The sequence below is a fragment of the Octodon degus genome, unplaced genomic scaffold, assembly GCF_000260255.1.
Source record: "Octodon degus isolate 3935 unplaced genomic scaffold, OctDeg1.0 scaffold00021, whole genome shotgun sequence".
Lineage (NCBI taxonomy): Eukaryota > Metazoa > Chordata > Mammalia > Rodentia > Octodontidae > Octodon > Octodon degus.
Window position 1 is genome coordinate 10,511,821 of NW_004524597.1, and position 25,282 is coordinate 10,537,102.

The 25,282-nt window shown below is 47.0% G+C and overlaps 2 protein-coding genes across 2 annotated transcripts in view; one reads left to right on the forward strand and one right to left on the reverse strand.

Annotated features, from left to right (window-relative positions):
* On the reverse strand, window positions 1-13,711 carry Ube2i (ubiquitin conjugating enzyme E2 I). Its single transcript, XM_004627914.2, has 7 exons — window positions 13,602-13,711; window positions 8,953-9,029; window positions 8,706-8,789; window positions 7,758-7,830; window positions 3,004-3,113; window positions 2,790-2,869; window positions 1-208 (listed from the first exon to the last, which is right to left on the reverse strand). Exons 2-7 carry the CDS (start codon window positions 9,016-9,018, stop codon window positions 145-147), a joined length of 477 nt encoding a protein of 158 aa, XP_004627971.1. The 5' UTR covers window positions 9,019-9,029; window positions 13,602-13,711; the 3' UTR covers window positions 1-144.
* Window positions 13,712-13,817: 106 nt separating this feature from the next.
* Window positions 13,818-25,282, forward strand: part of LOC101569553 (mastin) — a 27,035-nt gene continuing 15,570 nt past the window's right edge. Inside the window, 1 exon segment of the mRNA XM_004628120.2 lies at window positions 13,818-14,170. Within this exon segment, the coding sequence (XP_004628177.2) occupies window positions 14,162-14,170 (9 nt within the window). The 5' untranslated portion in view covers window positions 13,818-14,161.

Here is a 25,282-nt window from a genome sequence, read left to right on the forward strand (position 1 = left end):
TGCCAGTGGCGGGAATGAAGATGGCGCCCGCCCAGCCCTCCCAGGTGACTAGTGACCGTACGAGCGATTCTAGATTTGCAAAAGGTGTAAACGAGTTCTTGCCAAACCAATCCCTTCCTTTCTGCAGAGCCATAAGGCCGCTGCTTACGAGGGTGCAAACTTCTTGGCTTGTGCTCGAACCCTTTTCTCATATTCCACTCTGTTTTGGCTGAGGAGGTCAAAAAGAAAAAGAGGTTAGAAAGGGCTACAGGGATCCGTAGTGGGTACCTGGTGAGGCCTGTGCCCAGAGAGCCACCTGAGGCAGAAAGGTGAGAGGTCCAGGGCAGAGCCCTGCTACAGGCAGAAGCCAGAGGCAGGAAGGCATGTGTTGGAAACCAAGGGTGGCTGGTGTGACAGGACATGGGAGGTTTCATGGTCATCCTGACTTGTGCATGGGATGGAGTTGCTCCATAGGCAAGAGTAGGGCTGGGCCTAGGGTGGACCCAGGCTGCCCTGAGCACAGTCATTTACAGAGTCCATTTCCAATCTTTTTCTTTACTGAGGAGATGGCATCTGGCTTGCTACCCAGATTGAATTGCAGTGGCTATTCACAGGAGCTTAGAACAGATACTGGATAGGCATAACCTTCAACTCCTGGGCTCTAGTAATGCCCCTGCCTCAGCCAGTTAAGAGCTGGACAATCCAATGAGTCCAGGGTTAACCACAGATTCAGGTAGCATTAAAAATGTGGAGATACCTGTGATGGTACACACCTGTAATCCTAGTACTCAAGGATGAGGCAAGAAGACTGCAATTTTGACGCCAGCCTAGGCTGTATACCAAGATCTTGTCTCAAAACCAAATATCCCCTCCCCTCAAACAAAACAAAACAAGAGAAACCTAGTACTAAGCAGTTTGCTTTCCAGAATTTTTATTTTTTGAGATAGGTTGCTCTTATGTTGCCCATCCTGGGCTTAAATCTGCAATCTTCCTGCCTCAGTCTCTCAAGTGCTGGGGTTATAGGTGTCTACTACCATGCCCAACTTCAGTGTTGCGTTTTTGCTCCCTATTTCCACACACAGACATGAACTTCTGGTGGGACTTGGGAAGGAAGCTGGGGCTGAGAACTCATCCTGCACTGGCAGACTTGGGTGACACTGACCAGACAATGCTGCATCTGGGAACCACAGACTCTTACGAGGGAACAGTGTGGTTTCACGGACCGAGAGAGCACAATAATGTTCACAGAACTATGCTCCTCAGGGCAGAGGTCCTAGAGACTGCTTATACAGGATGCTGTGTCATGCCAGCTACAGCTTGTCTGTGAACCTGCAAAGTGCTGAAAGACAGGCTGGGCTCGCCAAGCCTAGTGCTTTTTTGCATAAGTGCTGTGCCTACCACACCACGTGATGCTCATGTCCCAGGACGTGCAGATTCTCTGAGGGCTGGGGGACTAAAAAAGGGCTGGATGTGCTGATGTGTATGGGCAGCACTGACCCAGGGCCTCACCCAACTCGCTGCCCAATCCTGCTACTTACTAACTGAGGGTCCTCAGGATGAGGTACCTGTCAGGGCAGGCCTGGAAACTAAGGGGAAAGGGACCTGAGACTTCCAAACACACTTCACAAAAGGTGCTTTTGAAATGGATGTTTGTCAGCAAATCAATGACTTCTCAGGGGAAAAAAGTACACAAGACAAATGTGGTAGTGCATGCCTGTAATCCCTGCACTCTGGAAGGCCGAGGCAGGAGGAACACAAATTTTGAGTTCGACCTTGGCAACTTAGCAAGACCCTGCCTAAAAAGGGGGTGGGGGTGGGGTGGGGAAGGTGGGACTGTAGCTCTATGTAAAGGCACTGGGTTTAGCTCCTACTACTGCCAAAAACAAATCTAATAAAAAACCAAAATAAACCATACCCCACAAAAAGCAAACAAAAAAGCTAAGTAGGGCAGTGGCAACAAGCCCAGGTAATGTGGGAATGCCAAGTCTGGGTTGGGAACTACAGGCTTTGGTATAGGTGGGGGACCAAACCCACCATGTGAACTGTGACATACAGTGGACATACATTCTTGCATCTCTATGGTAACAAAAGCCCAAAGGCTGCATGGGTTACACCTCCACTGGGCCTGTGCAGCATGGTAGTTTTTGCCCTCAGTGTGCAGGCCATAGCTGTGGCACCTTGGTGAAAACATCCTAACATCCTGCATGAGGGGCTGGGTCGGGCTGAGCTCTCGCAGCCAAACAACAGCAGGGTGGATGGAAGTCACATTCCAGGGTTCCTGGAGACTAGACTGGCTGAGTGTGGCCACTCTTGGCAGCATCCATGCTGGGCACATATACAAGTAGGAGCACCTTTCTTATATCCTGCCTCCCTCAAGGTCCTCACCACAGCCAGCCTTGGAACCCCTCAGGAGGAACAGACTCAGAGGGATGGGCCACAGCCCTTCAATCCCTTAGGGTACCTGGAGGCTCTGTTCTCAGAAGCCCTATGCTGTACTCCTCCAGGGCCCAAGCAAAATCCTGAGCAGCTTTTTCTCAAGGCCATCCACTGGAGGCACTTTGACAAGCCTCCTATGGTACCCAGGCTGATCTATACCTCCTGCCACCCATTCTTGCTCACCACAGGATCCTTGCTCACCAGACACGACCTTCTCTAACCATCTCTCATGGCTTCCCCGTATCTTCCTAGGCTGTTTGACTTGGACCACCCTCCTGGTCCTCTGCTATACTGCAGGTGCCCTCTTGACAGATGCCTATTCATACTTCTAGAGAAGAAAGGATTGTGACCAGCAGGCCCAACTCAATACTAACCAGTAGATCGTGTAGGCCTCTGCTTGAGCTGGGTCTTGGATATTTGGTTCATTTAGAAGTTCCTGTATTCCTAATAAGATCTGCAAACAAAAACAAAAACACAGAAAGAAACACACCACCACACATGTGGGGCTCAGTGGCTGGCCGCATGGCCTCAGTCTTGAGGAAGGGCCAGGATAGAGAATGGGTGATGGGCAGGGCCAGTCCCTCCTACCTGTTTGATCGTGATGGCTGGCCTCCAGTCTTTATCCTCCTCCAGGATGGACAGGCACACTGTGCCTGAGGGGTACACATTCGGGTGGAAGAGTGGTGGCTCAAATTTACCTGAAGGACAGGAAGGAAAGATGCATTGGAGGCCACTGTACACCCTCCCCCAACATTCTGCCTCCTCCCATAGTAAGATGCCTTTAGGAGAAGCAACTATGCCCAGGAGGGACCAGGAGAAGAGCAGGCACATCCCTCTCCTTCCAAGGCACATGGCAGACCAGGGATAAAACATCACTTAGGGCCAGGGATATAACTTAGTGGCACAGCACCTGATTGGCAAGTGCAATGTCCTGAGTTCAATTTTTGGCACCCCCCCCCCTCCCAAAATGTACAAAACAGCATCACCTTTAGGACAGTGTCCAGGTGAAGACTCTGGGTGGCCAAAGGAGATCACAGAGTGTGGCCAGATCAAAATAGCTTATGGTCTTTCCTATGTCCTTCTCTAGCTGGCTGGACTCAAGGAATATGGGAGGAAGAGCCACAGTCTAACAGGACAGGCTTAAAGAACAGACCAGGTGACATCGTGAAGGTCTACACAACCTTTCACTGCCTGGATATTATTTCACAAAAATTTGGGCTTCCAGAAACCCATGTTCCATAACAGTCCCACTCAAGACAGTCCCCCAGCTGGTATTTAATATATGTCTCATCTTTTATCTGGGTAACTTTTTCCTCTATTTCCAAATGTTATTCAAGTACTTAGAAAAGTAGCTTAATAGGAAATGAACATGCCACTAGTAACACTAGCTTCTGAGAAACTCCCTGACACTGCAAATCATCCCAACCTCTGACTCCTAGAGCTCATTTTTGTTTTTCTTTTGGTACCGGGAATTGAACTCTGGACCTTGCACTTTCCAGGCAAATACTATGCCACTGAGCTATCTCCCTGGCCCTTGGAACTGACTTTTGGGGCTGTCTGCAACATTACATTTCTTGTTCTGCATGAAGTCTCAAGGCCACAGTGAAGGCTCCCAGATATGAACTCATGCATATGTGTGATGGGGGAGGGCATCATATGAGTCCCAGCAGATGTGGCTGTGTTTGCCATGCTACCCCACACTCTAAACCAGGCCTCTTGAGTCCTCATTTGCATCTCTCTGGAACCACCAAGATGAACAGTCTCTTCCTCCACTGCCATTCGTTCTTTTTCTTATCTCTTGTGACTAGTAGGAGCGCTTCATGTCTTCTGGCTGTAAATCCTCCTTGGTATGTCTTACAAACATCTACCCTGGGCTTTTCAGTATCTTCTGGTGAATGCAAGTACCTAGTTTTAACCTGACTCACCAACTTTATTTCTTTGGTCAATAAAAATTGGCTGCACATAAAAAACCAAACCAAAACAAAAACTACGTATCACAGATGTCAGTCTGCTTTGGGTGATTCACTGGCTTCCCTTGAAGTGCAGCAAGTGCTGCCTGATCTGTGACCTTACTCCTTAGCAAAGTCTGTTGCCAAACTACACAAAAGGAACACAAAAAGGCATCAGTATCTTCAAAGTCTTGCCTGCACACTCAGGGTCACGCATAGGAGATTCACTAGTGCTATATCCTTGCTGACCCTTTCAATCACTATAGTTCTATTACATGCTATTATTAATGCATATTTGGATTGTCTCTTTTGGCAATTACATATGGGGCCACCGTAGTTTTCTTGTCTTCAACTCTGTAAACACATGCTTCAACTGGATGTTTCCTAGAATGGAACTGTGGAAATTGAGCTTCCTTAGGCAGGGCAGACAATATTCCAAAAGGAAGTTCTTCAGTGAGTGTCTGAGGCTCCTGCTGCCTAGCACTTGGACTGCATCTGTCCTGAGGACACTGGCATTCCATAGAGGTACACCTTCCCCTCTGGTGAGGAAACTAGCTGTCCTTCCTGGTGTGGGCCCATAGGTGGACAGCCTCCTTTGTGAGGGCCTACTCAATTATATGGTTGTTTGCTTTCTTCTTTGTGACACAGAGTCTTGATGTATTGAAAGTGGCAAGAGGTATACACTCTCTCAGCTCCATGGCTCATTCCATCTACATTGGTGTCTTCTGATGAGGACAGCTTTTACTTTAAGGGATCCAATGGACAGTTCCTGTATGGACAGCACTTCCTCTGTTTTCCTGGCAAGATCCATGCCTGCCCCATCATGAATACAGCCTCCTGCCCCTTCGTCTACAGGCCCTACATCTCTCCTTCACTGGGTTCCACATGTACCTGTAAGCTTGTCTGTGGTGAAGTGCAGGACTTCCTCCATCCACTGGCCATCCCTCTGGGGCACCACTGGCACACACCAAGCTCATGTACATGTGATCTTTTTGGACTGTCCACTCTACTCTGTGGATCTGCTCTCCCATCTCCATGCCAATCCAAGTATCTCAGCCTCTATGCCCCAGTACAAGCCACCACCAATGGGCCTGGATATTCCTTGCACTAAGCTTCACCTTGGGTCAAAACCCTCAGGAGCTCCAAGGATGCCAAATGTTCTTGCCTTCTGCTTATCTACCTGTTTTATTATATATCTATGTCTCTGTATCTCTCTCTCTCTCTCTCTCTCTCTCTCTCTCTCTCTCTCTCTCTCTCTGCATCTCTCTCTGTTTTTGAGACAAGGTCTTACTATGCTTTTCAGGTTGGTCTTGAGCTCACTTTGTAGCCCAGTCCAGTCTCAAACTCTCAATGATCCTCCTTCCTCAAACTCCACAGAGTGCTGGGATTACAGGTGTGTGCCACCATGCCCAGCCATAGAGCTTGCTGGACTCTGACTGTAATCCAATGATAGGTATACTTCAAAGGGGATACTTTTCCCCTATGCTATGGTCTGCCAGTGATCTAAATTCTCTTGGTCTCCCTCAGAAACAAATACTAGTTTCTAGTGTAGAGATCCTGTGCTATCTTTTGTGGGATTCATTTCAGTGCATCTAAATGGTTTAATTAGAGCTAGGTATGGTAGCACATACCTATAACTCCAGTACCCAGGCTGAGGAAGGAGGAAGCATAGTTTAAGGCCAGCCTGGGCTACATAGTAAGTTAAGCACAGTCTCAAATATATAGTGAGACCCTCTCTTAAAAAAAAAACAACAAAAAACAACAAACAGCAAAAAACAAACAGCTGGGTGTGGTGGTACACACCTATGATCCCACACTCAAGAAGCTGAGATAGAAGGATCCCCTTGAGTTGAAGGCCAGATTAGGCTACATAGCTAGGTTCAAGGCCAGCCTGGACTACACAGGAAGACCCTGTCTAAAAAACAAAAATGAAATGCCAAACAGTAACAACACACAAAAACCAAACCCAAATAAATGGTTTAACTTTCATTTGTTGCATTCCATAGAAACTCTACATATTAACTGTTTCTTTTTTTTTTTTAATTTATTTATGTGTGTGTGTGAGAGAGAGAGAGTGTGTGTGTGTCCAGCTCAGCCCACCAGGGGGCGGGGCTGGCTGGCATGTGGTGCTGGGGGATTGAACCATGGCCCCTGTGCTTTGTTAAGCTTGTTCTAAGTAGGTGCTTTAGACCACTGAGCCATCTCACCAGCCCATATTAACTGTTTCTACAGTCACATTTATAAGCAGTCAGAAGTTGTGGTCCCCCTTTCAGGCTCTCTTACATGACTTTTCATTTTCTCTTGTTTTATGGTACTGGAGACTGAACCCATGGCCTTCATATAGTTATATTCCAGCTCTTCTTACTTTTTATTCTGAGACAAGGTTTTGCTAAGTCGTCCATGGTAGGCTCAAACATGTAATCCTCCTGCCTCAGCTTTCCAGGCTGCTGGGATTACAGGTGTGTTCAACCATTTCTGGCTACAAATGATTAAAGCAGTTATGTCTATTTTGTTCTTAGATTTTTCTCTTAATTAAAAGAGATCACTAAGAAATGAGGGACACCACAAAAGATTTAAAGCAGTCAACAATGTACAATGGAACAAATCTGTGCTTAGGGTATCCATTAATTTTTAAGTTCTGATAGAATCATTACACTGTGATGGAAAATTATCCATTACAATGGAAAATATTTCAGCACAGTGAAAGTTCATATCCAGCACTAATGCCACTATGCAATGCTCTTCTCAGCATGGTGGATGATTTTGTGACTGAGGTCAGTGCGCTGGTCAGTGCACAGAGCAGGGGGACTCACAGGTCCTCTCTTCCTGATGTTAGCTAAGCTACACTGAGATCATTTTGTCAGAGCCCGTTTTAAACATAGATCAGCCTTTCCCCGCCCCGTAGGTTGGGCACTCATCCCTCCAGGTGCAGCTACAGCCAAAGCTGAGTGGTAATTATAAAGAAACAGGTAGCAGCAAGCTGGATTAGGGCACGATCTTTTCTTTTTTTGGTGTGGAGGATCGAACCTGTTCTTGCTCTATATATGTAACCTTCAGGAAGAAAGCAGGAGTCTGTTTTTTTCTGCAGGCCTGCTCCCACGAGGACCGGAATGTTCATGGGCACCAGATGAAGGTTCTCAAAGGCAGCCATGAAAGGTTCAGGTGCTCTGGGCCCAGGACCGTCCCACCATTAACAAGGATCAGAGAGTAAGCCAAATATGTACTCTTCCCAACCCCAGGGCTGGACTCCTAGCTATAGCTCCTATCTATAGCCTGCACACAGATCAGAGCCTCATTCAACCAGAGCTGCCTTTATCTCCACACCAGTATCACTGTACCACCCAGGGCTCTGGAACTCTTTGGAGAGGGCTGTTGGCCCCTGTAGAAACTTACATTTTGGTGGTGAGGATGGATAATCATCTTTGAAAAGCATCCGCAGCTTGAACAAGCCTCCTTCCCAGGGAGTCTGTGGGGAGGTGAACTGTGATTAGATGTGGCTAGCCTGCCAAAGTAGGTCCAGGAGAGGCTGATCCCCGTAATACACAGAATTGCCATATCCCTGGGCCCAAAGATTCAACAGATGTGGGCTCCAAAACTGCTCTAAAACCTGTACTGTCTCCACTAAAGGGAAATTCTGTTGTATCTATGAGGGGAGCTGAAAAGGGCACTCCTTGGAGAGGCAGGAGCTGGATTTCAAACGAAACAAGTGGGGTTTCCCCAGACTTTCAAAAGGTCACAATCCACAGCTTGTGGCTCAGATATAGAAAGCTACTCATTCTACCCTGTCTCAGATAGGAACTGGTACTATTCCACACCCTAATATCACCTCCGACTCCACTCCCCTCAGAAGGCACCTGCCCCCTGAAATAAGGGATAAGAGATGATCTCAGCAAGGGCTGGGGATCCACACTATGCTCAAGAGGCCCATACACACAAACTCAACCTCCACCTGCTCAGCCAAGGTCAAGGCCTACCAAGATGATGCTTTGCTTAGCAGAAGAACCTAGACCAAGCTCATTACCCTGAAGATGGGATGAAATGGAAGCAATGAGCCTCTACAAACAGTCCAGCTACTTTAGGTCTCCAGTGAGAATACCAAGAGCTCCTTACCTGGACCCTAGTCCTGTTCTCCAACCCAATTCCCAAAGCCCACCCGATGGTAGCCTGTGCCACCTGCTACAGCTTAGTCCTAATCTGGATGTGGCTGCTCCCCTCTGATCTGAGCCTGGGATGTGACCTGGCAAGTGGTAAGCCTGACAGTGTCATCACAAACACCCCAGACATCTAAACCTGAGCTTTCTCCTGCTAGAGTGCCATGCACGTACAGCAGAGCTGGCTTACCCCCTTCTTCCCTGGGATGGCGCACTCCCAGTTCATCAGGTTCATTGTACCGTCGGGATTCTTGGTAGGGACAGCCACAAAGCCCTGAGAGAAAACAGCCACAGAGGTGTATCAGCACTTTGGGCCTGTTTAGGTGCTCAGAGAATGGGTCTGCAACCCTCTGCCTGGTGGCTACAGGCCAGCACAGCAGAGACCATGGGTGCTGTGAGTCGCCCCCTCAGGGCCAAAGAAATAGAGCTCTCCTTACAAATGGGTGGTCTTTTCTCCAAGCTTTTCTCTCCTGGGCAAGTCTGCTGAGGGCGATCCCCGACATATTCAAAGTCCCTGCAATAGGCAAGAGCAGAGTATGGGTTAAAAAAGCAAATCTCTGTTTTGCTGTGCTGTCCTGCACATAATGGCTAGGGTATGTGGGTATTTCCAAAAAGCAGTTGAGCCAAGTTCAGTCAATCAGTAGACTGTGCCCTGCATTCCACAGTAAGGAGAAAGACTCTGGAGGCCAGGCTGCATCTCCTGAGAAATGCAGTGAGGCAGTGTGACAGGGACCCCATTCTACCCTCAAAAATCTCAGGAAAGGCAGCCTGAAAGCTAGGGCACAAAGATGGGTTATACCCTTCCTGGTGTACCTGGTATATGTGTGTATAGGCAGCTCCCCATCCTCCCAGAAGACAATAATTCTTCTTGAGGACAACAGTGAAAAAAAGCACAGAATGGGTAAAGCTTATAGTGGACAAGCCACCTCAGCAGGATGGCCCTTCCTGCTGTCAGCCCACCATGTGCCTGCCAGCTCTGGTCCAGGTCTGCCCTGTAATCCAGTAGGTTACTACTCAAAGTTCTGGTCAATGCCATCTCAGCGGATTTGGATGAGTCCCTCAAGACCCTTATTATCACAGGTAAAGGAGCACTTTCATTCAAGGCTATGGTGCCAGTACAGTAGAAGAACTGGTGGGCAGGGCCTACAGCTCGATGGTACCTGACTATAACCCACCAGGTGCCAGTCTCTTCTTTCACCATGTGAAACAGTACTCAAGCCTCCAAGCTTGCTGGAGAACTGGGTAGGTCTTCATAGCCTAGAGGTCCTGGAGACCTCCCAAACACCTAAACATAAAGCTAGGCTCTTACAAGAAAAGGAACATTTCTTTGAGGCTGCTCATACTGAGGGTTATAGGGACACATCTCTCACCAGCAAAAGGTTCCACATGGAGGCTGAACCTAATACTCTTAATAACATACACACAGTGGGCCAGAGAAATAGCTCAGGGGCATATGTTTGCCTGGCAAGCAGGTCCCAAGTCTGATCCCTGGTACTGCAAAAACCAACCAACCAATCAACCAACCAACCCACCCACCCCATACACACAGGGCTGTACTGAGTTTGGTGGCACCATTCTCTCAGTAAGACCAGCACCAGCCCACCTTCACTCTTCAGCTCAAAGCTGTGTCTTGACCACTGGTCCAGTTTCAACACAGCACTGACCCAAAATCCCCCTTCTTCCCTGGGATAGCACACTCCCAGGCAAGAAGAGTTGCAGAGCCCTCACTCCATTGAGAACTAGGCAAGAACCTTCTAGCTCTGTGACTCTGGAAGGGATGGCTATGTTCTTATGAAGCTACTGGCTGGCCCCTTCCTCTCCTCTGATCATAACTGCCTTCAAACCATATCCTTCACAAACCTCAATGACTTCCCTACCTCTCCAACCAAAATGCATCACCCTTAAACTTCATTTGCTAGGTGATAAGCTAGGTGTACCTCATCTTGCAGCACAGCTGTTCTCAGTGTGTTTCACAAAGGAGCAAAAGTGAGTTACAGGTGCCAGGGCTCCATCCCACTGCGTTAAGAACTTAGGTGGAAAAAAACCAAAAAAACTTGAGTGGGGCCCTGTACTGGGGTCTCAGGCTTTTTTTTTTTTTTGGGTGCTGGGAACTGAACTCAGGACTGTAAGTTTGCCAGGCACGTGCTATGTCACTGAGCTATATTCCCAGCCTCTCAGCTTTTGACCAATCTTTTACCAGACAATTAAATGTTTCATTGTCATCAGAGGGCACTACAAATTAGCACATGGGCAGAGGATTTTCAGCAGTCATGTGTATTCAGATCCTGGTTAAGAAAGAGATAGTAAATCCTCAAGTCAACAGCATGGGCCATCAGGGCAATGACAAAAAAGCCCCCACAGCTCTAGCACCTAAGCCTGGAGTTCAGGCGTTGATGGCTACTACCTTGTTTAGCTTCAAGTCCGAAACAGACACATCAGGCTCAGAACCAAAGTAGAACTGTGTTTCACCACCACAGCAGTCCAGAGCCCTGGTGTGCTCACCCTCCCTAAACAATGAAAAACAACTACCTAAGACAGAGGTAGCAATCCTTTGGTATGTGTGCCACAGCAGGTTGTTAATTATCACTGAAAGCTCTAAAAGGTTCACTATCACTGACCCAGCACAAGTATGGGCATTAAGGCCCCCACCAAGATACTTATCTGGAACATTTATGCTTTCAAGAAACTAGGACCAACACAAAATTCTTTTAAGAATAGGGTAAAATACAGGTCACTGGCCCTGGTGGCTCATGGGTGAGGAAGAACTAGATGCTGCCATACATAAGATGACAAGGCTGGCTGCTTCTATTTATTTTTGAGACAGGATCTCATGTTGTAGTTCAGGCTGGGCTTGAACTTTCAGCAATCCTCCTTCCTCAGCCTCCCAAGAGCATGCCACCATGCCTATTTAGTCATCATCTTCTTCTTTTTTTTTTTTTCTTCCTTCCCCTGAGATAAGAGTTTTACAATGTAGTTCAGGGTGTTCTTTAACTCATGTAGCCCAGGCTAGCCTAGAACTCACTGCAATCCTCCTGCCTCAGCCTCATGAGTGCTGGGATTACAGGTGCCTGGCTTGGCTGGCTGCCCTTGCTGGGAGGGAACAGGCCTGCCTGTTATAGTGGCCACTCTGTGATCTGTGTTCAGGGAACCACTTTCACTTAATGAGTGTACTATGGGCAGTTCAGGCAGTATTGAACAAACCCATGAGAATCTGCAGAAAACTGCTCCAGGGAGGGAAGAGACAGTGCCCAGTCGAAGAGCTTAAGGGCCTGAGGGTCTCCAGGGTTCGGACAGCAAGCAAACATCACAGCTTAATTCCCACAAGCTAGTTTCTCAAACCCTTCACTTAGCCTGTTCTTAATGGGCCAGCTCAATTTCATCCTGAGGGTTCTTAGAAATTCTTCCATCTTGAAGGCATCCTATAGCCCAACTGACGGTGGGCTCCCTGAGCACAGGTTACAGAGTGGCCACTATAATGGCCCTATTTCTTCCCAGCAAGAGCAGCCAGCAGAAGCAGGTGGCCAACCAGGCTGCCACACACATTCAGGTTAGACAGGCCATTTGAGTAGCAGGAGGTCCCTAACAAGTCTGGGCAGGACCAGACATCCAAACTTCCTGAAACCCTGGACTGGCACTATGGACACTGAGACGCCATGGGTACCATACTTGACAAACCTGGGCAGAAACACAGGCCACTTTTTCCATTCGAGGACACAGCACAGCTTTCTACAGAGGTCCCTGTCCTAGGGACAACTGCAGCCAGCCATGTGTGAACAACACTGAGGAGTGATTCTAAAAGACCCTACTCCCAGTGCTTCTTCCCAAGACCTGGTTGTCTCTTACATGTCTTTTATCCCACAACATGCCAAATTACAGTGGGTCCACAGGAGACTCACAACAACAGGAAGAGAGCCCCAAGGGCACATCTTCACCCATCTAGGCAACAGCCTGCCCAACAAGACAGGTGCTCCTACTGTCCAGAAGCAAGCAACTGGTTGCAATACCAAACTGTGCACTCCAAATCCTACTTAAAATTGAATTTGCCTTCCCAAGAGACAGCTACTTTCAACGTGTTACTGGATGCTTCAATACAGGAAAGACAAAAACTCTAACCTGCCAGTCAGACAAGGCACACTGTACAGAGTTGGAGCCAAACTTGACCCTCTCACCTCTCTTGGGCTGGGGACAATGGGGTTGCACCTGACATAGACAGCAGTAAAGACTTCAGTGCTACTTACTGGGTAAGCAGCAGCAGGTACTCATTTTTCCCCAATCTCAACCTCATGACACACCTGCACAAACCCTTAAAAGCGCTTCTCCACCCTTAAGTGTTCCGTCTACATACCCCAAGCACCCCTAACTCAGGAGACAGTGGAGCACAAGATCTGTCTCAGGTTCCCTGGCTCTTCCTGAAACAGGGGCTTCAAAGTTTAAAGCCTGGATAAAAAGGAGGGCTAACAGCAACCATTCCAAAAACGAGAGAGACGACCTTCCTGTAAGCAAGCGAGTACAAACTTCAGCTCTACATACGTTTTCCAAACGGCAGCTAACACACCCACTCACGAAGCCAACATTTCCTTAAGAGTAAGAAACTGGCTAGACAGAGTCTGTGCAGGGAGATCGGCAAAACCAAAGTCAGGGAAAGTCCGCAGGCGCGACACGGCCCGCTAACCACGGCCTCGCCGGCCTCCCGGTCGCCAGCCCCCATCACCGTCCAGCAATCCCGTGCGGCAAAGCAGGACCTGCGGTGGGTCGGCCGGGTGCGTCGGAAAACTCCTCTGAGGCCGAGCCATCGGAGGCGGGCCGTGACCCAGCTCCACACCTGGCTTGGCTAGAGAACTATGGCTGGGCAGGGTCGCTCCGAAGACTGCGAGAGGGAAAGCAGAAGGCCGTGGGCAGGGAACGAGGCTGCGGGCCGTTACCGAGGCGGTGGCGGGCGAGGGCCGCGGGCTGGAAGGTGGCGACAGCGAGCGGGAGGAGGCCGCGGGAGGCCTAGAGCCCGGGCCGGCCACACCCGGGCGGCCTTGCGGCCCGACCTGAAGGCATTGGGGGAGTGGGGCGGCGAGGCCAGGCAGAAACGGCTCACCTGGCGGCCGCGGCCCGACGCGTCGCGGCGGCAGAGGCAGCGGCGCTCCCTTTGTCTCGGGACTTCCCTCCGCGCCCGCCGCGCGCAGCCCCGAGCGCAGGACCCCGGCGGGCGGGGCGGGGCGGGGCCTGAGCCGGGCTGTCCGTGGTGCGCCTGACCCGCGAGCCGCTGCCACCAACCCGCTCCCTGCGTCGTCCACGTCGCCCTGTTCGCCTCGTTCCCTGTGTCCTGCTGCCGCGCACCTGCTGCCCAGGCCCGCCTGGGAAGCTCGGGCGCGGGGCGCCTCTCCAGGCAGGCGGTGCCTCAGATACCCACACCCTTAAAGGAGCCGCGTCCCTGGAGTGAGGGAGCGTCTGCAAACTCCCTTTCGGGCTGCGTGCCGCCGCTCGAGAACACGCCGCCGAGCTGTACGGGGCTAAGGAGGCCGAGAGCCTCAAGGGCTCCCTGGATGGCCGGCGTGCACCTCTCCAGGCAGAGGACCCGGAGGTTTCCTTGAAATCAGGGTTCAGGTCTGGAGAGCAACAACCACTGAGGCCTAAGGATCTCCCAATCGTCGCAGGATGGTGATGGTACCCGGAGCACAGTACCTTGTGTTACTCTCTTCGATTGGCTAGTTCGGAGCCGTGGGCGGGGTTTCCCTCGAATCTACCCAATGCGCTGGGCCCGTACAAAGGGCCGGACATGCTCACTCTGACCTGAGGGAAAAGTGTAGACGCTCCCTAACCCCCAGGCTGGCCCTGGGTGGGGGAGGGGAGGACCGGAAAGGAAGGGGTTGTTGGGGGAGGGATGCTGCGGGTACCCTTGCCTCTCTGTCGGCCCCTAGTTCTTGGGAGGCGCTTCTCGTTTACAGCCTTGGGGGTCAGTGGTCCCCTAGCACCTGCCGGTCGGACAGGTGTCCAAGCCCCTCCAGGGACAGCTCTAGGGTACAGGGGTTCTGGGAAGCCTGTACGACAGGGATGGGCGAGGCCTGCCCAGAGATGCGCTCGGGATACCGGCGTGATCTGTTATCATCTATTCATTCATTCCCTCATTCCCTTCCTTCCTCTTTTCATTTTTCCCTTTTCTCTTTCTTTTTCATTTTTCAACCAACGCTCCCTTTTTCTCTCTTCCTCTTTCCCTGATTTCTCTAGCTGTCCTGTCTAAGGCTGTTGGTTCCTCCAGGCAAGGACCATGGGTTCCTTGCCCCCTCGTCCATATTTGACCCAGGGCTCAATGAGTGTGCAGTGTGGGTTCTTCGTTCTCCCAGCTGCCTTGTTAGCAGAAGGGAGAAAATCAGAAGAGTGGAAACCGCCAAGATCTGCTGGGCTGGGGAAGGTCCTTGTCAGGAGGGATTAGAAGGAGGCTTGGTTCAAGTACCAGTATGGCTGGTCACATAGGTCCATCGGCTCAGGTTCATTTGCACATAAGTGGCCTCCTGTGATTTGGTCAGCAAACAAAGTGGAAGTGGCCGCAACAGGGTCCTAGAGGGTCTGGCCTTGGAAGCAGAAGGGAAGGTAAGCTCTCCCAAGTCTCTCCCAGGCTGAACTCCAAGGGGTTTTCACTCCTAAGCACCCCCACTGTGACCCAGCATGGGATTGGCTTCGGACTGAACCCTTGGACTGAGATCTTTAGCAGCACCTGTTCACTGGGCCACCAGCTCTGAGCACTCCTGGGAATCTGCATTTCTAGTAAGTGTTATAGTTAAGCCTGAGTTTAGGGTTGCAGTTTTCTGGGTGAAAGTAAAGTTGTAGAGGAAAAGAAACAAGACAAGGCCCTGTGCTCCATGGTGTTTTGTTTTGTTTTTTGGCCAGCTCAGCCTGAGGGTGGGGCTGGCGCAGCATGTGGTGCCTGAGATCAAACCTCAGTCTTCTGCACCTGCCTAAGCTTGCCTAAGCAGACACTTTAGACCGCTGAGCTATCTCACTGACCCCCTGTGCTCCATATTGAGGGGATGGTGAAGAAGCACTGTTTGCAACATAGTTTCTGAATTCCACCCAACACAGAGAACTGCATCCTAGTGGACAATAATATGAGGCCCAAAGCCTTCATGCTAGAGAGATGTGGGGCCTGGTGGAAAGGAGGAGGGCAGGGTATAGGGCAGGTGGCCACCACAGGTCTGGGGTCTTCAGCCTAGAAACTTTCTCTAAGCAGCTTGCATCCCAGCACACATTTTTGTCTTGGAGCACAAGTGTGTTCATTGGAACCAGTTCCCTGGGGCGAGGGGGAAAACAAGGCCAAGGGAAACCAAGGGGTTAGTGCAGAATCAATATAAAGTCCTTGGAATGATTCTGCACGATGTGCCCGCCTTTGGCCCCACCCTGTGGTGAATGTGGAACCTGAATGTGCAGCCTACTGTACATTCTTTTGGCCTGCTAGGGGCCAGACTTTACACAGAGTTGTCATCAGGAGCTGCTGCTCTCAGGTGGGTTTCTCCAGAGGAAGAGAAGATCACCAGGCCAAAGAATGAAGTTGGGTCCTTACCTCACTCCCATCTATAAAACATAGCTCAAAATGGATCAGAGACCTACACAAAGCTAAAACTCTTGGAAGGAAACCAGAAAGCTTGAGACTGGATTTGTGAACAATTTCTTGGATATGTTTCAAAAAGTATAGGAAACAAGAGCAAAATTAGATAGACTAGAATGAGTATCAAAGATACTGTTGAAACTGTGGAAAGGCAACTCACAGAATGGGAGAATTTGCAAGTTTGTTTATATCTGATAAGGGATTAATACCCAGAATATAGAAACAATTTCTACAGTTCAACAAGACCAATTGTTTACTGTCTGACTTTAAGTTCGGAACCCTCTTCATCCTATTCCCTGGAGGTCACATGCCTGACCCTGAGGGCCACTGCTGTCCTGCAGTCCTACCCAGCCTGGTGGAAGAAGGCACACTTAAGTGGTTGAGCCTTGGTCCTCCTGGGGCCTCTGCCAGAGTCCCAGAGACTCTGGAGTCCTCTAACCCCTGACCACATCTGGGGTCTCTGCCTCTGTCCTGGGCCAACACATACTATTTTGCTTTCTAGCAGTCCATGTGCTTCCCGCCACGCCTGAGGGTGCCTCTATGTGGAGGCAGGTGACTTAGTCCAGTGGCCACTAGGCTAGCTGGGGCCAGTCCAGTTGATGGGCTGGGATCAAGACCAAAGTCCAGAACTCTCCCTATTTGCACAGTGTCTTGGATATTGTTTTTCTGTGGCTCCCAAGGGTGTCTGCTGCCAAACACCAAATTACCACTGTCATCAAAGAGAAGTGGCAGGACCATCACCTCTAGCTATAGCTCTCCAGCATTGCCTTCAGCTGTCTCCACCACAATGCCAGGATGTAAAGACCATGAGAACTGAGTTGTCAGCTCTTCTGAGAGATTGGAATGAGAAGTAGCTGACTGGCATAGGGGCTGCAGAGTACAAGAGACTGGCTGGTGAAGCTGATGTCCACCACTCCCTACAGAATGAGCTGGGGCCCTAAGTGAGAATTGAGCATGTACCAGCTGGTATCTTTTGGCTCTAACCTCCCAAATGGGCAGAGGAGCCCACAGAACGGGTTGTGACCTTCCATCAGTCCCCACCTAGGGGACAGTGTACTCTTGTATATTGAGGTCTCTCCCGCCACAGGTTTGTGTTTATTTCAGGGTAGAGAGCACATGTGGTGCCCTAGATTGAGAGGGTTGCATTGCCACCTTGTTAGGCAGATAGATGCTCACGTCACCTTCACTTCATGGGAACCTTGGCTGGCACAGTGCCTAGGCTCTCACACAGCCCCAGGTTCTCTGCACACTTGTCTTCTTACTCCTCTTGAGCAATCACATTTCTTTCTCATGAATGCTCCCCACTCAAGGCAGCCTGGTGGCTCCTTGCTGTTTCCTATAAGTCCCACCCACCTGGGTGGCAGGGAGCTGGTGACTCAAATGGAGGATGGGAGATGCTGGCTTGGCCGTTGGTAGTCTGGGGAAGAATTCATTTGGGGCATTCTGGGTTTATGGAGACTGCTGGGAGCATAGACCTGGGTGTTCTCAATGTGCAGATGTCCCTGAGCTGGGAGGTCAGAGGAAGGACATGAGACTTAGGGACAGCGTGAGGACCCCGTGAAGGAGTGGACACTAACCCTAACTTTAACCCAGGGAGCCACTCCAGGCAGTATCCAAAAGAACTAAGAGACCAGTGGAGTGAGGACTTCCAGGTCACCAATAAATGGGTGACCAAGCAAGACAGTCTGCTGCACAGGAACTGTTCAGTCAGTGGCTTTGGCTCTCTGCTGCCTGCTGGTGGCCGCTCCAGGGACACTGACACTTTGGGGAAAAACAACCAGGGTAGGGCTACAAGGGAAGTCTGAGTAAGAGCTGGCCTCAGAACCAAGCAAATGGAGGCCATTACTAGGACACCAACGCCTGAGCACAGAGAGCGCCTTGCTCTGGACAGAGTGACACAGGTAGCATTGGGGATCTAGGTTGGCCAGAGCTACGGAGCCTACCAGGCCTTCTAAACTGAAGTTTCTTAGCTTCTTAGGTGGCTTTAGCATCTGCAGAAGTGGCTTACGTTTGTGTGTGTGTGTGTGTGTGTGTGTGTGTGTGTGTGTGTATACGTACTACTGGGATTTAAAAAAAAATTTATTGTCTTTTTGAGACAGTTTCACTATGCAGTTTTAGGCTGGTGTTGAACTAACACTGTAGCGTAGGATAACTTCAAACTCAGCACAATCCTCCTATCTCAGCCTCCAGAGTGCTGGGCTGCGGGGATGTGTATCACCATGCCCAGCCTATTACTAAGCTTTTACACTAAGTTATATCCTAGTACTTAAAATATTTTTCTTTTTAAATTTTTTGTTTTATTGGTACATGTTAGAGTTTGTATCTGTACATGATCCATCTTCCTTTTTTTCCCATTCCCATTCCTTCCCTTCAGCCTCTCTTAATTTACAAAAGCTTTGTTTTGATTTTTTTCTTTCTTCTTTCCTTATTCTCTTCCTACTCCCTCATTTGAAGATTTTTTTCCCACTTACCAATATCTATTATACATTTTGGTCCTTATTTATACTTTCAGTTTCTTACAGTAGAGAGACAATGTGATATTTACACATATGTGTCTGATTTTATGGTCTCAAGGTGCATCCATTTAGCTACCAATGTCCAGGGTTATCCTTCTTTACATTAGAGTAGTACTCCATTGTATAAACCCCCCACATTTTCTGTATCCATTCCTTGGTTGGTGGGCATTTGGATCTGTTCCAAGATTTGGCCATTATAAACTGCAGCACTATAAACATGAACATGCATATATTTCTGTGGTGTGATGCTTTTACTTCTTTTGGGAAGATACCAAAAAGATGAATAGCTGGGTGGAACGGAACCTCTAGTTTTAGTTTTTTGAGAAATCTCCATACTAATTTCCACAGTGGTTGCACCAATCAACACTCCCATCAACACTGGTGAAGGGTTCCTTTTCCCCTACAGCCACCCTAGCACTTGTTATCAGTTCTTTTTTTTTTTTTACATTTCAAACAGAAAAAAAACCCAAAATTTCAAAACAAGATAATAGGAGGGTATAATGGTCAATACATTGCATATTGTTATCTTTAAATGAGTTACTTAGAGTCTAAGATATCAGCATTTAATTGTCCAAACGATATTAGCGCAAACCTTTCTTTTCAATGAACTAAGAAAAAAGAATCCTTCAATGAACTAAGAGAAATTAGTAGTATAACTATCTTAACTAATATAGCTCTGTATCTATACCTTCCTTCTTTTTTTCTTTCCACCATCCCAGTTTATCTTTCTTTTTGAAGTTTCTTCCCATTTTACAATATCTGTTCTACATTTTGGATCTCATTTACTCTTTTAGCATCTCATTTTAGGATGACAGTACAATGTTTACACGTGTGCATCTGGTTTATTTTATTTGAGTATGGTCTCAAGTTGTATTCATTTACCTATAAAAGTCTCTAGGCTGGCCAGATAGCTCAGTGGACTGAAGCACCTGCTTAGGCAGAGCAAAGGGACTGGGGTTTGATCCCCAGTACCACAAGCCCTATTCGCCCTGCCCCTGTGGCGAATGAGACTGGGCATGCTCCAATCTACATAGTGAGACCCTGTAGATCCTGTACTAAATACATAAAATAGTCTCTAGTTTATCCTTGTTTATTGCTGAGTAGCACTCCATTGTATCAAAAGACCACATCTTTTTTTTTTTTTTTTTAATCTGTTCCTCTATTGATAGGCATTTGTGTTGTTTCAACATGTAGCTATAGGGGCCAGGGAGATGGCTCAGTGGAGTAAGTTCTTCCCTGGCAAGTGTAAGGGCCTGAGTTCAGTCCCTGGTTCCGGGGGGTGGGGGAGGATCTAGCTATGACATATTGTAGTGCTATAAATATGGGTGAACATATATTGCTGTGGTTTGATGGTTTTAATTCTGGGAAGATTCTCAGAAGGGGAATAACTAGGTCAAATGGGAGCTCCAATCCTATTTTCTTGAGGAATCTATAGTGATTTCCACAGTAGTTGCACCAGTCTACCATGCCATCAACAGTGGAGAAAAGTTTCGTTTTCTCCACAGTCCCTCCAGCATTGTTATTGATTTCTTTTTTTTTTATTGGTTGATTTCTTGACAGTAGCCTTTCTTTCTGGGGTGATGGAATCTCAGTGTTGGAATCTCAGCACTACAATGTTAATGGAATCTCATCACTACAGTGATGGTGACCACAGTAAAAACCATGCTTAGTGATTCTAGGCAGACATTTATTTTTTTTCAGTACCAGGGATCGAACTCAGGATGTTGCACTTGCCAGGCAGGTGCTTATGCTAATAAGCTATATCCCCAGCCCCCTGCTTAGTGATTCTAGAAGAGGTACAGATTTAAAAAATAGAGGAGCCTAAGAAAATTATGGAAGCCATGAATACCCAACACAGGAAAGAAATAGAATCCATAAAACAGATTTAAATAGATATCCAAGAGAATAAAAATTCCACTGAAAGTATCCACAGCAAAATGATTCAATGTGAGGACACAGCCTCAGATATAGAAGACAGGCTAATGGTTAGTCATAAAAAGAAAGATTTCTTAATTTGCATCTTTCATATGACCAGTGATATTGAACATTTTTTCATATATTTATTTGTCATTTCTACTTCTTCACCTGAGAAGTGTCTATTCATTTCAGATGCCCATTATTCAGTTGGGTCTTGATATCTGAGTGTCTGATTTCTTTTTTTGAGTTCTTTATACATTCTTGATATTAGTCATTTGTCTGAGGTATAGCTGGCAATTTTTCCCCCAATCTCTTCATTGCCTTGCAGTTGGGGTTTTGTTCATAAAGTGTTTGCTGCATCAGTGTTTTCTTTTCTTTTTCGAAATTTTTTTTTTTTTTTTTTTGCATCAGTATTTTCAAGAGTTGGCTGGGCATATAGCTCAGCAGCTTAAGTGCTTGCCTGGTAAGTGCAAGGTCCTGAGTTCAATCCCCAGTGCCACAAAAAAAAAAAAAAAAAAAAAAAAAAATCTGTTTACCAAAAATTTAAGAGACTGGGCGTGGTGTTACATACCTGTAATCCCAGCTCTTGGGAGGCTGAACACAGGCAGATCGCTACGAGTCCAATCTACATAATGAGACCCTGTAGACCCTGTACTAAAATACAAAAAAAAAAAAAAAAAAGTTCCTCTAAGAGAGCACAGGATACCTGAAGTAGTCAGCTCTGAAGTCCCTGGTGTCCCCAGAGCACAGGACTGGCCTGAGTAGCACCAGAAGACAGAAGTTCTCTTGTGGGGTCCGCATGATGTGCTTGTACTGGATGCCAGCAGTGCCCTGAGCTTTATGGGCCTTTTGGTGTACTTTCCCTCTAATGGAAGACTCTTGGGACTCAGGTCCTGACTGTTTCATGGGGACCATGCCAGGGTCCAGAGGGCAAGAGGCTTCTGGGCCAAGAGACTACAGCCTGCCCTTGTGGGCCCTCTGCAGGTTGCCTTTACCCTGCTCTCACTATTTTTACTTTAGGATCTCTTCTACAGTCTGTTGAGAGGTCAAGTGGGACCCTGTGAATCCAGCCAACCACTCCAGGTGCTCATATCCAAGGAAGATCTATGATTCTTCTACAAAGAGACAGAGGGGAAAGACTACAAGCAGTGCAAAGGTGCAAACCTGTGGACACATAGTGACTGCAGGCAATACTAGAGGCCTCCATAGAGAGATGCAGCAGTGGAAGGGAACAACAGTAGTCATTTTCTAGGCTGTGTTCCATGCAATTGCTATTGCAGGTTGTACCACTTTAGCCAAAGTGACATAATTATTTTTTTCTGGTATATCAAGACTGAGATTGTCTAGAATCACATAAAATACTGTGGGCCAGTGCTAAAGAACCAGGTTCTGGGCTACCAGGCAGCAGCTTCTCATCCCCAACAAATTGAAGAGGTAGGATCTTGCAACAGACTCAAAACCCAACAGACCCAAAACTAGCTATAACTGGGAGATACTTAAGAGAAACAGTTATCTCCTGAGGGTTCTAAATACCAGCAATAAAGCAACCTACCATAAGCAATCTGTAAGCGTCAACCCAGGAATTAAAAAAAAAAAAAAAGAAAAAAATGAGAAGACACTTAAACAATATACAACTCCAGACATCCAGTTCACCAAAGGCAAACCCAGAGACAATGAGGTGGGACAATCTGAAAGTCACCCACCTGGCATCTCTGAAGTGGTAATTAGCAAAATGAATGAAGCTCTATAAAAAAATACAATCAAATAATTTCTCAGATAACTACAGTGATGGTGACCACAATGGAAACCATGCTTAGTGACTAGAGCAGAGAAAGATTTATAAAAAGAGGAGCTTGATAAAATGATGGGTGCCCTTAAGAAAATGAATACTCAACATAGGCAAGAAATAGAATCCATAAAACAGATTCAAGCAGATATCCAATAAGGCAATAAAGCAATCCACTATAAGAGAATAAAAATTCCAATGAAAGTATCCATAGCAGAATGATTCAAAGTGAGGACAGAATCTCAGATATAGAAGACAGGCTTGTGGTTAGCAATCTTCACAGCTGGGCATGAAGGCACATGCCTGTAATAGCAGCCTCAGGCAGCTGAGGCAGGAGGATGATGGCAAGTTTGAAGCCAACCTGGGCTGCATAGTGAGTTCAAGGCCAGCCTGAAGTACAGAAAGAGACCCTGTCTCAAAAACAACTGAACCAAACCAAACCAACAACCCCCCCTCAAAAAAAAAAAAAAAAACCCAACAACAAAAAAAACCAAACCCCTGTTTAAAGACCTCATGGCAGAAAAGTTACCTATTAGGGAAAAAGAATTGGACATACATGTAAATGAGGCATGCAAAACTTCAACTAACCATGGTAAAAAAGTCTACACCAAAGCATAAAATAGTCAAGATTCCTGAAATTCAACACAAGAATAGAATTATTTTTAAGAATAGAATATTAAAAGCTATTATAGAAAGGAAGTAAATTACCTATAAAGTAAAGGCAAACAATCACAACCAACTTCTCAACACAAACCCTCAAGTCAAGGAGAGCCTGGAGTACAGTATTTCAAACCCTTAAAACAACCTTGTGGCAGTTGATAGATTGTGTCAACTTGTCTGGATGACTCCGCGTTCCTGGCCATGGGCCCCAGCCCTGCAGGGTGGAGAGGGCCTGCCCACGCTGCCCCACAGTGATTGAGCACAAAAAGACTATTCAAAGAGTTGAGGAAGGCTTCTGGGCCTGGCCTGCCCCGCCTCCTTGGAGAAGTCCTGGTCTTCGTCGTGCCACTTTGTACTTGATGGATGCCATAGCTGCTGCTCCTCCTCTGCTCTGTTTTCTGCCACCATGAACTGCTGCTGCTGATTGCCTTGGTGCCAGCAGAGTAAGAACTGAAACCTCCACAAACTGTGAGCTAAATAAACCTTTCCTTTCTTAATTTTGTGTGTGGGTATTTGTCCCAGCAACCAGTGGAAAGTAACCAAGACAAACTTCCAGCCTAGATTTATGTACCCTGTAAAATTATCTTTCAAAATTGATGGATAAGTAATATACTTCCATGACAGAGAACATCTGAACATTGATGACCACCAAACCAGCACTTCAAGATGTTCTGAAGGACATTCTAGAAAGAGATAACAGGGACCACAACTTCATGAATCTCAGCAGAAGGCATATACAAGACAAGACATACAATTAAACAGAAGGAAAAAGGGAGGAGCCAACGAGAAAATAACATGACAAAGATAAGTCAATACAAGCGGCTTCCTGGCAAGCTCAAGGTCCTGAGTTCAATTCCCAGTACCAAATAAATAAATAAATAAATAAATAAATAAATAAATAAATATAAATAAATAAGTAAAAGAAAAATAGAAATAAAAAATGCTAAGGGGCCGGCCAAATAGCTCAGCGAATTAAAGTGCCTGCAAGCAAGCTCAGGGACCAGGAGTTCGATCCCTGGGGCCTGCTGAGATGGCAGTTGAGCCTGGGTTAGTGGTGTGTGCCTTTAAGCCCAGCTCCTGGGAGACTACAAACAAGAATCACTACAAGTCTGATCTAGCAGTTAGAACCTGAACACCCTGTACACCCTTCCCTAAAAAACAAAAAAACAAAAAACTAACGATAGGTCAATACATATCAGGTATAACCATCAATGATAATAGTCTCAATTCACTAATAAAAAGAAACAGACTGGCAGAATGCCTCAAGAAGCAAGATCAAGCAATATACTACCCAAAAGATACACATTTAATTAAAAAATAAATTCATGCAACAGGATCCTAGAGGAGTTCTACCTATTTTATCATCCAGCAGATTTAATTTTTGTGTTTTAATATGTAGCTCTTTGATCTAGTCTGATTTTAGTTTAGTGCATGGTGAAAGATATGGGTCTAGTTTTAACCTTTGGCATGTGGAAAGCCAGTTCTTCCCACACCATTTATTAAAGATGCTATCTTCCAGTGACAGTGTTTGGCTCCTTTGTTAAAGATAATGTAGCTGAGTGTGTCTGGAGTTGTTTCTGCATTTTCTAATCTGTTCCATTGATCCTCAGGTCTGGTTTTTTGCTAATACCATGGTGGGACTTTTTTTTTTTTTAATTACAATATCTTTGTAGTATAATTTCAAGTCAGGAATTGTGGTGCCTCCTGCCTTGCCTTTGTTACCCCAAATTGATTTTGCTATTTTAGGTCTCTTCTGGTTCCAAAGGAATTTTAGGATTGTTTTCTCTAATTCTGTGAGATGTACTATAGGAATTCTGATCAGGAGTGCATTAAATCTGTATAACAATTGTGGAAGTATGGCCATTTTCAGTGTATTGGTTCTTCCTACCCAAGAGCAAGGTATATTTTTCCATTTTCTGGCATCTTTGATCTCTTCATTTGAAGTGCTGTTCATTTCAATGTAGAGGTCTTTTCCTTCATCAGATTTATTTCTAGATATTTCATTTTTTGGATACTTTTTTTTTCCTACTGGGGATTGAACTCAGGACCTTGTGCTTGGCAGGCTATCTGTCCAGCTTGGATGCTATTTTTTTCCATAATTTTATTGATAAATAGCAATGAGACAGTTTCAAATCAAATTGGTAGGACAGTTTCAATAATTAACACATTGCATACATTCCTCCCAGTGGTTAATTGCTGTACAAGATGCGGACATGATACCCTACCTACAAGCACCATTAGAACAAATCACTCTATTCATTAAGAGAATGTAGGGGACTGGGGAGATGGCTCAATAG

Excerpts from the sequence above, each read along its gene's own strand:
- Ube2i (XM_004627914.2), bottom strand. The coding sequence starts at position 9,018 with ATGTCGGGGATCGCCCTCAGCAGACTTGCCCAGGAGAGAAAAGCTTGG. Across the intron at positions 7,831-8,705 it reads CCATCCCAGGGAAGAAGGGG|ACTCCCTGGGAAGGAGGCTT; the intron begins GTAAGCCAGCTC and ends ACCTCCCCACAG. Across the intron at positions 2,870-3,003 it reads CAGCCATCACGATCAAACAG|ATCTTATTAGGAATACAGGA; the intron begins GTAGGAGGGACT and ends TTTTGTTTGCAG.